Genomic DNA, 14,684 nt, shown 5'->3' on the forward strand with positions numbered 1-14,684 from the left:
TAACTGCCCCCATTGTCTTACAGTATCCGTAATGGCCCTGATAGACGCCAAAGGCAAAGGTGACAGAGAGAGGCTTGGTTAAACAACTTGGTGACATTTTCAGAAGGGGGAAAGTCCTGGAAAGAAGAGTGATGGCAACATAGTATTTAAGCAAAGTGAAAGGTACAGGGTGCGGCCGTGTAGTGGAAGGGCTTTGTAGGAGAGCCAATATCCGCTGCATAGCTTTCCAAGAACAGTTGTAATGGCAACTGTGCGCCATTTGGTGTCTGGTGTGGCGAGAGCGAGGAGAGGAGAGGAAGTGAGGAGCGTTGCTGAGGAGCATTTTGATGATGCGGGTTGCATATTGCTGAGCTGCGTCAGGGCATGCGTAAGCAAGGGCGCCTAATACTGATGTGGACCTGAATGCAGGACGGGCAAAGCTGCAGGAGGAGTGCTTGCCATGTCCCCCTGAGAAAAGTTTGTATCGATCTGCAGGTAGGCTGAGAGGAGGTGGAGGCATAGACAAGCATAATAAGCAAAGCAGTTGCTGTACCTGCTCATCCCTCATTCCTGCCTTTTTGGTTTTCTTTTTTTTTTTTGGCTGGGATGTGTCTTTGTTCTTGTGTTTGAAGGTGGGTGTATCAATTCAGCTCCCACCTCCCCCTATCCCTCCTTCTCCCACTCCACTGCAGTGTTCTCCTTCTGGGTTGTCTATCTGCATGCTCACACACACACACACACACACACACACACTCCTTGCCTCACCTCCCCCCCCCCCCCCCCCCCCCCCCCCCGCTTCCTCCGTCTGTGTCTGCTGCCATCAGACACAGGGACTGATAATATCTGCTCCAATCCCCTCTCCTCCTCCTCCTCCGATTTTTGTACTCCTTCTCTCCTGCATCCAGCCTATTGTTTATTCACTTCACTCCATTGTGTATTAATGTACAGTCCCCTCATGTTTTATACAGGCAAGCCTCCTTTTTCTCAAAAAATTCCCATGTCCAAAATGCAGTTTGGACTTTGCCTTCTCCTGGGAAGCTAAATTGTAGTTTCTCCTCTGTGTGTATCTTTATTGGGCCACCTCACTGATTGTTATCTGTATTCAGTTAGTGTCCAGACACGTCACTCTACTCCCTCACAGTGAGCCACACAGCAGCAGCCTGCATGCACTCTCCTTGCATCACACTGCAGGAGAGTCCATCATCTGAATAAGACTCAACTTTATTCCTGCACATCTGTCAAAAGACAAATCTGTTTGGAGTCACTTCAGAGTTCTCGTACAGTTTGAAAATCAGCATGTGGCTCAGCCATGACTGTGCTTTGCCAGTGAAAAAAGCCTGGGAGAAACAAGGACGGGCTCTGTGGAGGGAGGAGCCGCTGTGGAAACTGCTCTGTCATTGGCCGGCGACATGCTCTGCCTGCCTGCAAAAGTCTGTCCAATTGGCTGCAGCCTGGCATTGAGCACAGCAGCTGCAGAAGAACTACCCCTTCTCTTGCTGCCTTGTCTCTCCTTTTTCTTCTTCTTCCACATTAATAACTCTCTGCCGTAGTCGTGAATGACTGGTGACGAACTCACGTGCCAGCTTGTAGCTTTTCAAGGACATCGCTTCTCACAGTGTATTGCAGTATGATTCATGTCAAGTCAGTCAATTACTTTCTGCTCCGTAGAGCTCAGGGGAGTTTAAGTGACGTCTCTGTCCTGCCTGCAATTTCCCTCCACCCCCCCCCCCCTCTCTCTCTCTCTCTCTCTCTCTCTTTCTCTCTCTCTCTCTGTTGTATCACTTAATCAAGACATAGCTTGCCCTTTCCTGTTCATCGCTGCCTCACTCCCTCCCGTATGCTCTGCTCCCCTATTTGTTTGTCCTCCCTTTATTCTCTTTGGCTTGTTCCCTTCCTCCCTCCTGCCTCGTGGTCCTCATCACCCTTCGTTTAGCCTTGAAACGAGCTCCACACGAGGTTACAGCTTTATATTAACGCTGCATTTTAAACCTCCTCTTCTCTCTTCAACAGGCTGCCATTTTGTTAAGGTTTTAGATTAACGTTTGTTTTTCTGTTTTTACAGTCCACAGCAGGGGTTTGGCAACAAGCAAGGACCTGCTGAAGAGAGGTCAGTGAGGAGGATGACAACAGAAGAATAAGGAAAGGAGGGATGAGAAAGAGGCTGAAGTAACAGGAGGAAGTGGAACTCCAAAGTGCCTATTGCGAGGGGTCGTCTGCTGCTGTTTAGCTGCTGCACTGCTGTCTTCTCCTGGATAAGAGCAGGACGGAGCCCAGTGTGTGTTTGGCCCTGAATGGAGGCTATATTTTATCCTGACAGCCACAGAGTCATCCATCCCATGTTGCTGAGCTGCAGTCCCCTCATACCCTGAGCTGAGCCACCGCCTCGTCTCATCAGCAGAAGGACGCCATCCCTATAAGGTTCTGCTTTTTTTCTTTCTTTTTAGTTTGTCAGCCAGTCAAAAGATAACTAGTACTACAGCGACTGCCACAGCCTTGGCCATGTTGACGTGAATGTAACAGTGACTTACGGTGGGTGTCAGTTGACCCGGCGGCCAGGTGAAGGCGCAGGCACTCGGAGGCAGGGCAGAGGGCTATAGACAGAGTTGTCTCGTGCCTCCCTCTCCTTGAACAGTGTCTGTCTCAACGACATATCCAAGCATGCCAGAAGCGATGTCCTCAGAGTAGTGTCTGCTTTTTCTCCTCTCTCTCTCTCTTTTTTTTTTCTCAAGACAGAGCTGGCCTCTGCTTAACAGTCAACCCCCTCTATCTCACAATAGTGAAACTTCAGCTGCCACTTTTCTTAGGAAGAACTAACAAACATCCCCCAAAAATACCCCAACCAAAAGGACAAGCTACTTATTTGTGCTGAAGAAACACTGAAAATATTTTTATTTCTATTTCCTCTGTGTTTTTCTTGGGATTTTTTCCCCTTGCGTCACTATTAGTCACCCTCGCATTCATCAGACAGTTTTCCGTACGTCTGGCCCCCCACCACCACCACCACCGCTGCTCAGTGTTTGCCTGTGATGGCTGTCAGCATGACCATGGGACGGGACACCAAATGGCTGACCCTGGAAGTGTGTCGTGAGTTTCAGAGAGGCACCTGCTCACGGTCTGATGCCGAGTGCAAGTTCGCCCACCCCTCCCGGAGCTGCCATGTGGAGAATGGCCGTGTCATCGCCTGCTTTGACTCACTCAAGGTAACAATGCAATGCACATGTCACTCCTCATCAGTCCTTGACATACATCTCTTGTTTGTTGCGACACATGCCCTGTGGACTGTGTCAGGTCAGTTAAGGCTGCATGATACTGTACCGTCACTGAAGTAAAAGTGGTGCCAGCTTTTAGACACACCAACATTACAACAAATACACACACACATGCAGATGCCAACTTTGTCAGCTGGTTCACCCTATTTACCCCTGTTTACACTTTTCAAAGCGATTGATAGAAATATTCTAAATTCATCTTGACGTCTTCATCTTTTCCTTGTGATTCTAGCATTTGGAAGTCATTATTATCATTATTTTATGTCACCATAATTAATAAGGACGTTTTCCTTATTATTGCAAATTATGATATACAATTATATTAATACCACACAATTTTAAAGCCAGGTTCCTCACAGAATGATTACTGAAACGTACACGCTCCAAATAGATGCATGTCATGTAAAAGGTCATTTTATTTCATGACAGCAGTATATATCATGATGTACATCCAGGCATACATGCATCTTTGAGTAGCTTAAAAAGTGAGATACATAAAATACATTATTTTTAATATTATTAAAACATAGCAAAAAAAAAATATTCGGATGTGAATGTTTTTGGCTCATGAGGTGAATTACATACTGGACATTCAAGGTTATTTTTTGGCATCCTTGTTAGATAGTTTACAATCGAGGGGTAGACAGGAAATGTGAGTAGAAGATGCCATCATGATGCCCAATCAAAGTACTTGAATACACTCAAGCAAAAAGCCTTTAAATTTTGTGTTGCCATAAATCACCTTGCCAATTTATTTCTAACATTGCTGTTATGACCTCATACAGCCTTGTTTAGGTCTTAAAGAGATATACCGTCGTATAAAAGGTGCAGAAATAGCTATGATACATTTCTATTGTATCATTGTATGGATCTTCATATTGCCCATCCCTAATTTCGATCTGGCAGCGTGACATGTGAAATTTGACCCCTGAACAGAAGGAAAAAAAAAAATCATATATTGATGCCGATGTCCTCTGGTTGTAAAGGTATTCTTTTTTTCCGCCCGGGCGTAGTTTCTCGTAATGCCACTTTGCTGACAGTCTGTCCCTCCACCGCTGATGTGGGCTAGTCGGTCGTGCTGCTTCAACACCACTGCAGCTGCTCTCCTGACTCTCATCTTCTTTCCACAGAACCACAACACTAGCACTACTCACAGGCAACAGAAAAACCAACAATCTGAGAAGTGATGATGCTTCACTGTATTTTAAAGGGGCTCCGACTATCAATGGACGATTGTGCTAAAATTGAGAATAGACCGTCGCTGTGTTTGGCGTGTGCGTGTATGCGTCTGGACCCATGTGTGTTTGCGAGGCATTTTGCTCGACCAGCTTTCCTGCAGCAAAAAAGTGAGACCCAGACAAGGGGCTTTCTGTCTGAGTGCAGCTGCTGTCTCCTCGTTTATTGAGTTAGAATTTATTATTCAGCCATTTTTCTGTGTTATGTCCTCCAGAGCAGGAGGGAGATGGAGAGGGAGAGAAAGAGAGAGGGGGGCCTAGCAACAGCACAGGAGTGCGTACCCATTGGATAGTTTGATCTTCCTGAGTGGCACGGCTGTTTTTAGCACAGAGCAACAGCCTGGCTCTGTACTGGGTGCATTGATGGGAGGAAGAGGCGAGCTGCTTTGTACCAAAGGCAGTGAACAAACATTAAAGGCCACGTTTGGTGGTTTGAAGCCCTGAGGTCATGTTGTTCGTTGGAGAAAGAATTGAAGTTGGTGACAGTTGAAGGTCAAAGTAGCTTTCTTCATCAGTAGCCACAGCAGGGCTTTAATGCTGGCACAGTATGTCATCAGCCACCTCTGTACAGCAGTGTTTATATCCTCATTGTTGTTCAGGATTATACTCAGCTGACAGCAGTTGTTTTTGGTTGACTGACTAGAAAAAACAAAGAAGCACCACGCTCTGTCCCCAACATAGCCGTTCTGCCACACCACTCCTTCCTCCAGCTCTCCGCCCGCCCCTCCCTTCTTTGTTAATTTTATGGATTTATCTGCTAATGGCCTCCCTCCTCGCAGTTCCTCCCATATCTGGCATCTCCAGCCCGGTCCGAGCCGAACGCTGTCATTCTCTGTTGCTCCTCCATTAGCTCTGTCTGGTCGGTCTGAACCTACCAGAGGGAGGTGTGGGGGGGGGGCTTCACCGCCTAGTTCTTTTTACCTTGTTAACTGGAGTGCTGCTGTCATCTCAAATGATTAGTGTGGCCATCACACCTGCCCAACATACAGTAGATTTAACAGCAGCGTCTCGTTCGAATGACATCATTGTCACATATGAGTCCAAACCTGAGCTTGGCGATCCTTCAGCTGAAGAAAAGCATCAGCTTAGTTTCATATTTTCATTATTAGAGCTCAAAAAATGTATTTAACAGTTTAGTGATAGTGTTATTGTCTGAGCAGCTAATATTCCGTCTCTCTCTTCTCTGAATGCATCAACAACACACAACTGCACTATGAGGGACTTTCTCTGTGTTGCGTAGTGTGTTGCTATGGCTACCAAAAGGAGATTCCTGACCCACTACTCTCCTCAACAACACTTTTCATTGGCCTTGTTCTCTAACCCAGATTTATAGCTTTAGAAATAGAGGTGTTTTATATGTTTTATCGACCAAAAGTCATTTGGTCTAACTTTTGTTTTTTGGATCACATTATGCATAAATTAGATCATTAGGCTCATTAATAGACACTTTCTCTTCGTCTGAGTTTGAGCAGGTTTGCCGGGCTCACGGGACTCACTCCTCATTACCGACTCATCCCTAAACACACAGCCTGCTGACGCAAAGCTTGCTCGCATCTCCAGTGTAGGCGAGAGTGTTTGTGTAAAGCCTGTGTACCATCCTGACCATTTTTCAGACTTCTACACGTTGCACCCTGAACACTTTTTGTCCAGGGGGTTGTGCGAATCCTGCTGGATGGCAGCATACAGTCGAAGACACTGCAGTTTCTTTCTGGCCTATACTGTGCTCCTGCTGCTAAGCCCTTTTTTATGTGTCCTCATCTCAGTGCGACATCATCTATCACCGTCAGAGTCTCTGCACCATGACGTCAGTTTGTTTTTTTTTTCTTTTTTCTTTTCCCTTGCTTTAGTGCTCTGTCAATTGTGCGGCATGCTCACGGGCACCTAATTAGAGCTGCTGTGTGTGGGTGTGGGTGTGGCCTGATGACAGAGCATGTGGCTGTCGCTTAGCAGAGGTAGTTTAGAGGGTTAACAGCTCATCTGCAGGAGCAGACAGCTGCTGTCTGCCCAGGGGTTTAATGGAGACTGCAGTTTCTCCCTTGAGTGTGTGTTGACCTGCAATGTTCCTGCAGCACCATCTTCACCTTCCCTACAGACTCTAGCAGGGAGGAAGGACACTGCTTTTAAGGACATTCTGGCGAAAAATGAATTGCTTTTAGATAAATGGCTAAAATTTGATTTACAGTTTGTCAGGAAGCCAAAGTGACAAGTAAAATGGAGCGTGAAGAATGTTTTTCTGATCAAAACAATATGTGGCAAAGGCTGCTGGTGCAGAACTATCATGAAGTCATTGTTTTGAATACATAGCTTCACTTTGGATGGTATTGATTACAGGTTCAAGTACAGTCTTCCTTCAGTCAGTGTTCAACATGGTTCCATTTCTCTCCAGCAATCAGTTTAATTCATAATGCAAAAAATTTACTGAACTCTGAGGCCTCTGCAAGTGTGTTCTGTTGCCATGTCTTGCCGTTTCATCACATTCGTTGTAAAACGTTCATACTTTGATTAAACATATACGATACTGGGGTTATATAAACTATCTGCTGCCGTTGTTTGAACCTGCATGTGTTGAATGAAGCTTTGCATGCAGGACAAATACAAAAGCTTTGACTATGCACACAAGCCCGACAGCAGAGTACTGGCTGTTCAGCTAACACGTCTCATGCCACATTTGTTAATAGTCATGAAAGGTGCTCAGTGTTCATTAGATTAACACGTTTAACAAAGTCACATTAAAGCGGACATATTTAATACCTAATTGTAGTTATTGGAGCACATTGTTCTTTGCATGTGTGTATATGTGTGTGTGTGTGTGTGTGTATGTGTGTGCGTTTTCTTGATGAAAACTGTCCTTCAGTTGACCGGCGTAGCAGCAAACCCTGTGTCAGCAAACACTCGTCTTGCTTATGTATCCTTCAGCAGGACATTTCTTCTTCTGGTGTGCAGTTCAGCGCTGCTTTCTGACCTCCTGGATGTGGCAAGCATTACCTCCAGGAATTTGTAATAAGGGATTCGTTTTCCCACCTATACTTTTCATACTGATATACTGTGGTATATATTAAAGTATATCTATTGAGCAAGTGAAAACTGTGTGCGGGTGTCCCTTCTTCTTTTTGGTACTGCTAATCCTGGCTTCTCAGCCAACTGTAATTAAATGGTAAAGAAAAAACATTTATATTCCTTTTGGTAACCTGCTGTTTGTGGCTGACGCTGATCGTATGTTAACATATTAATGTATCCCTTTTTGTAAAACACCATATTATTATAAATAAAGTAGGTTTACTGAACTCTTTACCTCGTCTAACCCCATATTAGCTCTTCTCTGAATAACACACCATCAGTACATAAGCGCTGAAATATTTGGGGGGTGGTTTCTGTCCGGAAAGTAGCTCATTTATTAGACTGATAAACACAAGGTAGAGATACAGAATGTGTCATACACAGCAGTGAGAGTCGAGCATATGTTTCCACTCTCCAGCTTTATCTCTGGTCAGTGTGGTTTGTTTGACTTCTGCTTTGCCACAGTGGAAAAATTCAAAGCTGGCTCAAATACTCCACCTGTCATTTCACATCGCTTTAAAAATAACATGCTATTTGTATAAAAAGAAAAGCTAACATGTACAGTTTAGTGGTAAAGTAATTTACAAATTATGAAAATGTGTAATTCCTGTGTACAGTTGCATATAACATACAACTTTAAATGAATGGTGTTTTGCTCAGATTGTTGGCAGTTCCAGCGTGGCATACTTTTAATGATGAACATTTTTAGAAAGTGGTTGCATATTCTCATGAATTATCCAACATAAGCTCTTCTGGGACGTCATTAGTACTGTATTTCACCAGAATTAACAAGATGTAGTTCTGCTTTAAAAAACACACTTGATTATTGATGTTTATTATAACAAAATGTGCTTGATTATATGATTGAGTCCTCTACTAATGTTAGATCAAGTGCTGCAATTAGGTGAGCTTTTTTTTAATTTAGACTTTAGAGTCATGTGGTCTTTGATTGATTTAGCCTCTCAATCACATTATTCTCATCTCCCTATTACGGGACTTCATCTCCCTTAAATCCAGAGCCACTGTAATGTGTCAGTGTCACCACGTCCGCCTGCTCTGGCTCTCATCTGCCCTCCATCCTCTCCTTTTCAGGGGCGCTGCACACGTGAGAACTGTAAATACCTGCACCCGCCTCCACACCTGAAAACCCAGCTGGAGATTAACGGGAGGAACAACCTGATCCAGCAGAAGGCTGCAGCAGCCATGTTGGCTCAACAGATGCAGTTCATGCTGCCTGGAGCACAGCTGCAGCCCATAGTGAGTAGCTCAAATTAAAGTTGTAATGTTTTTCATTGTGTCTGAAGAAATATTATTTAGCTGTTAAAACACTAATGCTAGGAGAGCCTCAGAACTGCAAAGCTTCTGTTTTGATTACAGTCTGCGACCTTTGTTGCATGTCATACACATCTCTCTCTCCCCTCGTTTCCTGTCTGTCACTTCACTGTCCAATAAAGGCAAAAATCATTTCACACTATGTAAAGGTTTATTGGCTTCAAAAAGGGATTCCATAATTCCTTTTTTCTTTCATTACTCCACTGCATCTCATTGCTTTTCGTTACTGGTTTCATTGTCACCAAATGTTCTCCTCAGGCTCAGGAGAGCCTTGTCATAACTTGTTGTTTTGTCTCTCTCATCTCTGCCTTTCTCCCCATCCACTAGACAACATTCCCAGTGACGCCTTCCCTGGCAACGAGTCCCAGTATGGCCTTCAGTCCATATCTGAGCCACATGGGCCCAGGCATGGGCTTGATGCCTGAGCTGCTGCCCAGTACTCCCCTGCTGGTCCCTGGGAGTCCCACCGGCCTAGCAGCCATGGGCAACGGCACCTCCGCACAAAAACATGTGCGTACAGACAAGCTGGAGGTATGTGTGTGCAGTTGTTGTGTTTCTATGTTTGGCCAAAGTATGATGAAAGGTAAATGTTGATCAGAGATCCCATTGGCCCTGCCAGGTTTGTCGAGAATTCCAGCGCGGTAACTGCACGCGGGGTGAGAGCGATTGCCGCTACGCTCACCCCATGGAGGCTGGCATGGTGGACTGCAGTGAGAACTCTGTGATTGTCTGCATGGACTACATCAAGGGCCGCTGCAGCAGAGATAAGTGCAAGTACTTCCATCCCCCTGCTCACCTGCAGGCCAGGATCAAGGCTGCGCAGCATCAAGCCAGTCAAAACACTGCGTCCGCAGCCTTGGTGAGTCCTCCTCAACATAGTGACAAACACGCAACACTCTTTTTTGTTTTTAACCAAAAATAAACATCAAAATGTCAAAGATTTGAAATCTTATCGGCTGTCTATCTCTGATCTGCTGAACAGAAAAAGAACGGGTGTAAACTGATGCTCACCTTCTTAAAAGTTACAAATCATTTACTGAACATTCACTGAAACAGTAGAGGATTTTCTTGTTCTCTTGTTGGATTTTGTTTACTGATGCAATGAAAGATCAGGGTATCACAGTATCCCCCCACCGGCCTGAAATTTGATCATGCAGCCAGGGGATTTTTTTTTTTCTGCAACTGTGCGTGTGTTTGAGCCTGTACTCTCACTAAAGCATGCTACAAGGGCTAAAGTTAGCATTGTGAACAGTAACATAATCAGGTCAGACTGCAGTACTGATGCTGGGAAACAAGAAACATTTTTTTTTTACTAAAAACAAATACATTTTTTGAGTGAAAGCCTGCAGTTGTGATACTTTTTTCCCCATATTTTGCTACATTTATACTTATCTATTGTTAGTAAAAAGTTGTCTTGGTTATCTTCCACTGCAGTTTGATGTTTCAGCACCGGCCCCATTAGAGAATGAAATAGCAATCCCATTTTGCTCTTGGTCTGACCTCTGGAGCTGGCCTACATCACTTCAGCTAATCTTAGATACTGCAGTGTCCTCTTGTGGTGGTAAACAGAAACATCCACAATAAATGGATGTTGAGTCTAAGGGGTACTCACAGGGCCACTGTGAGGAAAAATTAATAGCCTGCATGTGTAAACGTTGAAGGCTAATCTCCGTATCTTTCTTGTGCACTCTTTTCCTTCCCCTGCCGGCCAGGGTCTGCCACCAGCGGCCATGCAGTCGCTACCAAAGAGGCAGATCTTAGAGAAGAGCAATGGAGCTGCTGCCACTGTCTTTAACCCCAGCATGTTCCACTACCAGCAAGCCCTGGCTAACATGCAGCTCCAACAACCAGCCTTTATCCCCACGGGTGAGTCTCTGCACACATCAGCAATCAACAATGAAACACAAGCCGTCCTCTGTTGACCACACCACACATGTTGTGGCAAAATTACAGATCATGGAGCACGAGCATCTGGAGCTTGATTCACCAGTGCTCTAGGCAGGCAAATACAAGGGATTTAATGTTAGACAACAAGGTATTATTGTAGGAAAGAAGGAGTTAACGGTGTATAATAACAGTTTGCATGCTGTGTCTGTGCAAAGCTTCTCTACAGTGTAACTCTCCGCCTTTTTGTCTTCTCACACATCACGCTTCTTTCTTCCACCGTCTGTCGTGTTGTCTGCATTTGGTTCATTGTTGCTTGATATGTGATGAGAGTTGCTGAAGCAAGGTTAGAGAACACATGTTACACTAATCAGAGCAAATTAATTTAAAAACAAAAAAAAACAGGCAATAACATGAAGCGATGTGTAGATCAGTATGTAGGTGCATGGTTGTGGGTGTTTGCATTGCTCTATCATCTGGAGATGTGTGATATTCTGCTATCTAATCAAACTGTGTTTAAGTTATTTGAAATGAAAGTAGCAGTAAGTAGCAGAAAAAAAGAATCTGGCTGGGAAAACAAAAGAAAGTGAGACAGAGCAAAGGAGACAGCACTAGCCCCACTAGTTTCAGTTGTTTTAAATTAATTTTTCTGCATTAAACAGAAATCTTGAAGGAACAGAAGTTCCTACTCACTTAACATCAGAAGCAGCCTGATTTTAGCTTTTAAATTTAGGTTTGAAGGAAGACAGGTTGGCTAGAAGTGTCTTGATTACCTTTAGTGCTGAAGTTATTAGACGATTCATAGATTAGTTGATTGGTAGCAATTAGCTGCAACCACTTTTTAGATTGACTAATCATTCAACTCATTTGTCAGGCAAACATGTCATATGTGTGTTCTTCTTGTTCTTCCAGCTTCTCAATTGTGAGGATTTTTCTTCTCTTCTTTATATAATATTAAATATTTTCTTCTTAGACATAGATTGAACGATAATGAAAGGAATTGTTAGGTGCAGCACTAGATGATTTTTTTTCATGCAAAGATGTGTCACTGACATAATGACACCCTCTAGATACATAGTGGAATAAAAAATTAAATGTAAAATATGAGAAAATGTATTTTACTACGTATATTTGGCCCATGATGACAGAGGGGACATGAGGTATTGACGCTGAACAGACACGTTTCAATTCTTGGAAACTGTAAAGCAACAGTGGTGCGTGAAAGGCCTGCAGGCCGCCAGACATGAATTATTGATAGGCCTAAATTTCACATAGAGGTCTAAATCCAAAACACCCACACACTGGACCTGTCCTGTGTTAAAGGTCAAATAAATATCCCATCCACATTTATCATACATAGTTATTATCTCCATTTCTTGCTGCTTTGAGCTGTCATTTCTACACTGTGTAATACTGATCAGGGCTTTGAAAGCTTGTATCCTTATCAGCAGCTTATTTTTGGTGCACTGACTGTGACAGCCTCAATGTCACTTGTGTTGCCTGCACTAACCCAAACCTCTTGACTTGTCTTGACCTGTTGTTTAGAATCAAAATCCCCGTCTGTGTTTTCCATCTATCTGTTTTTTCGTGTCTCTGTGAGCTTCTCTTTTCCCCTTTGTTTTCCTCTCCCTCACCTCATCTGCTCCTATATTCACTCTTATTTTTCACACCTGTTTCTTTGCATAAAGCAGCGGGATCTCTTGTGTGCATGGTGACCTCGGGAGGCATTGGCAGGTTAGCTGGAAATAGCAACTACACGTGGTAGGGCAGAGTATATTTTGTGTATTGGTTAGTATGAAATGACCTTGATAAAAGATTAACTGAAGGACTAGTCTGACTACCACTGCCACCAATTTTCCACAACGTATTGCTTTACAATATCAATGCATTTTTCTACCCTCTTGGCGGTCAGTGTTTTTAGTTCATACGAGGACAATATGACAAACACTTCACTTACTCTGGACAGGTGATACATCTCAGACAAAGCTTTGTTTTTTGTCAACCTTGTGATTTTGATTTTGAAAATTAGGGGTTGAGAAAATAAAATCTAGATACTAAGGAAATATGTGCATTTGAAAAAATGGAAAATATCATGTGGATATGGTAGGGACTGTGATGAAAAAGTCTTGTTTTTTCTCACAGCTTGAATGTCAGAGGACTTTTTAACATCATGGTTCACCCACACAAATGTCTTTTTTTACCTAATCGGATTCCTTCTTATTTGGGTGTGTTCACACCAGATTTCAATCCCCTTTTATCTCAAACAGGAACCGGGCAAGATGTTCTTGCTTCCGGTCAAGATAAACAAATTGACTTTGCCTGTTTTACAGCTGTTTTTATGCAGACTTCAGCGACTCAGTTCAATCTCCAATGTTCAGCCAGTTGTAGAGAGGGGATGAGATTGATTCTGATTCAGAAAATAGTGATTGTTTAAATCCTTGCTGTATGATTGCATGGTGAAAGAACACAAGTAGCAGAGTAAGGGTGAGTGACAGGGCATCAATAAACAAAAAATGAAAATAAAGTTTTTTTTAATAAAAAGCTGTAAATATACAACTTGTGTATGTTGTTTGTAATCCGCACGCCAGGTGAAAGCCTGCAGTTAAAGACAGAACTTTTTCACAGCAGACATTTTGACAGAAAAGCACAGGTGTTGATTTTATCATTAACAGGTACACCATGACACTGTGAAAGTAAGCCAGCATGCAGAATCTCAGCACCATGAAACTGAAGCAGATAAATTAAATTCAGCTATCATTAATTATATTGTGTACACCTGTTCTTTTGTAACAGGAAAAATGTCTGTCATGAAGAAAGCAGTTTGTCATTCTTATTAGCTCTTTGTGTTTGGTGACCTCGTGTTATTCCAGCATTGCTTGACTCAACTTCAACTCAAGGACTTATCTGACAGTGGAAACACCTGTTTGGGTGTGTCGGACTTTCAGCAAACATTATATGGAAATAATGGTCCTGTTTACTCCTGGCTTTAACATTCGTCTCAGGTGATCTGATCAAAAGGGGACAGCCGAGACACATTGCTGTTCGCACCTCCTCACATCTGTTATGTCTCGAGCTGACCACTTGTGTACAGAATTTGTTGCTGCCTACGTCACTTAAGCTACAAGGCCAAAAGGCCCTGTGCACAGTTATTACATCAGACAAGCCACAGTTTTGTTTTTAGTGCAGATTAAAAGCTGAAAGCTAATAACTAATATATATGTAAGGGCTGTTCGAACTGTTCATATTACTCCAACCACATAGGCCTGTACTTTTTAAACTACTGGCATGCTTTTACCAAAACAACTGCTATGTCCTGCATTGATGACATACATCCTTGCTGGGGATGCATCAGGATACATTAGTGTTTACATTACAAAAGATATGTAGTCAAATGCATCCCAGACCACTTTGGCAAGTGGTTTGAGTGATGCAGTGCATCTTGGGGGTCATTTACATTTGTATTTAGTGCTGTCCACCTGTGATTGAATCACATATTAATGCAAGGTGTAAACAGGGTCACAGTTACTGTGGCAAAAAAACTGAAGATGTTGAAATGTTCACTGTGATGTGAAATCAATGTTTACATCTCTTGAGCAAGTTCCAAATTTCTCCAGGATGGTTTTCATCACCATCCTGCACTGAATTAAAAACAGTTCTATACTGTATGTTTGTTTTTTAGATTCATTTACAATCACTCTGTATTTACTAGAAAATGGCATTAACCAGGTTTAAGGAGAATATATCACAGATTATTGTGGCAGCTGTACTGAAAAACCACATGATAGACGTACATTTAGGAGCTTTATTTGTCTTTTTTGTTGCAACATGTCTGCATGTCATCACCTCTCCTGTCTGCTTTCCAGAGACAGTCACACTCATTTCCAACTTGTTTAACGACTCATGCTTTGTTGGGCAATTCATTGCTTCA

At 43.1% G+C, this 14,684-nt stretch overlaps 1 protein-coding gene across 5 annotated transcripts in view; it reads left to right on the forward strand.

Moving 5' to 3' along the window:
* The window catches only part of mbnl3 (muscleblind-like splicing regulator 3), a 30,630-nt gene that overhangs the window by 4,176 nt on the left and 11,770 nt on the right, over positions 1-14,684 (forward strand). For 2 of the 5 annotated variants that reach the window (XM_053323444.1, XM_053323447.1), the window contains exons 2-6: positions 2,042-3,179; positions 8,633-8,797; positions 9,200-9,403; positions 9,492-9,731; positions 10,585-10,738. In XM_053323444.1, the coding sequence (XP_053179419.1) occupies positions 3,006-3,179; positions 8,633-8,797; positions 9,200-9,403; positions 9,492-9,731; positions 10,585-10,738 (937 nt within the window). In that variant the 5' untranslated portion in view covers positions 2,042-3,005. Of the gene's footprint in view, positions 1-210; positions 612-1,871; positions 1,936-2,041; positions 3,180-8,632; positions 8,798-9,199; positions 9,404-9,491; positions 9,732-10,584; positions 10,739-12,447; positions 12,491-14,684 lie in introns of those variants that run through there. The other 3 variants (XM_053323448.1, XM_053323445.1, XM_053323446.1) reach the window with 3 other exon arrangements.

The sequence above is a fragment of the Scomber japonicus genome, chromosome 8 (genome assembly GCF_027409825.1).
Source record: "Scomber japonicus isolate fScoJap1 chromosome 8, fScoJap1.pri, whole genome shotgun sequence".
NCBI classification, from domain to species: domain Eukaryota; kingdom Metazoa; phylum Chordata; class Actinopteri; order Scombriformes; family Scombridae; genus Scomber; species Scomber japonicus.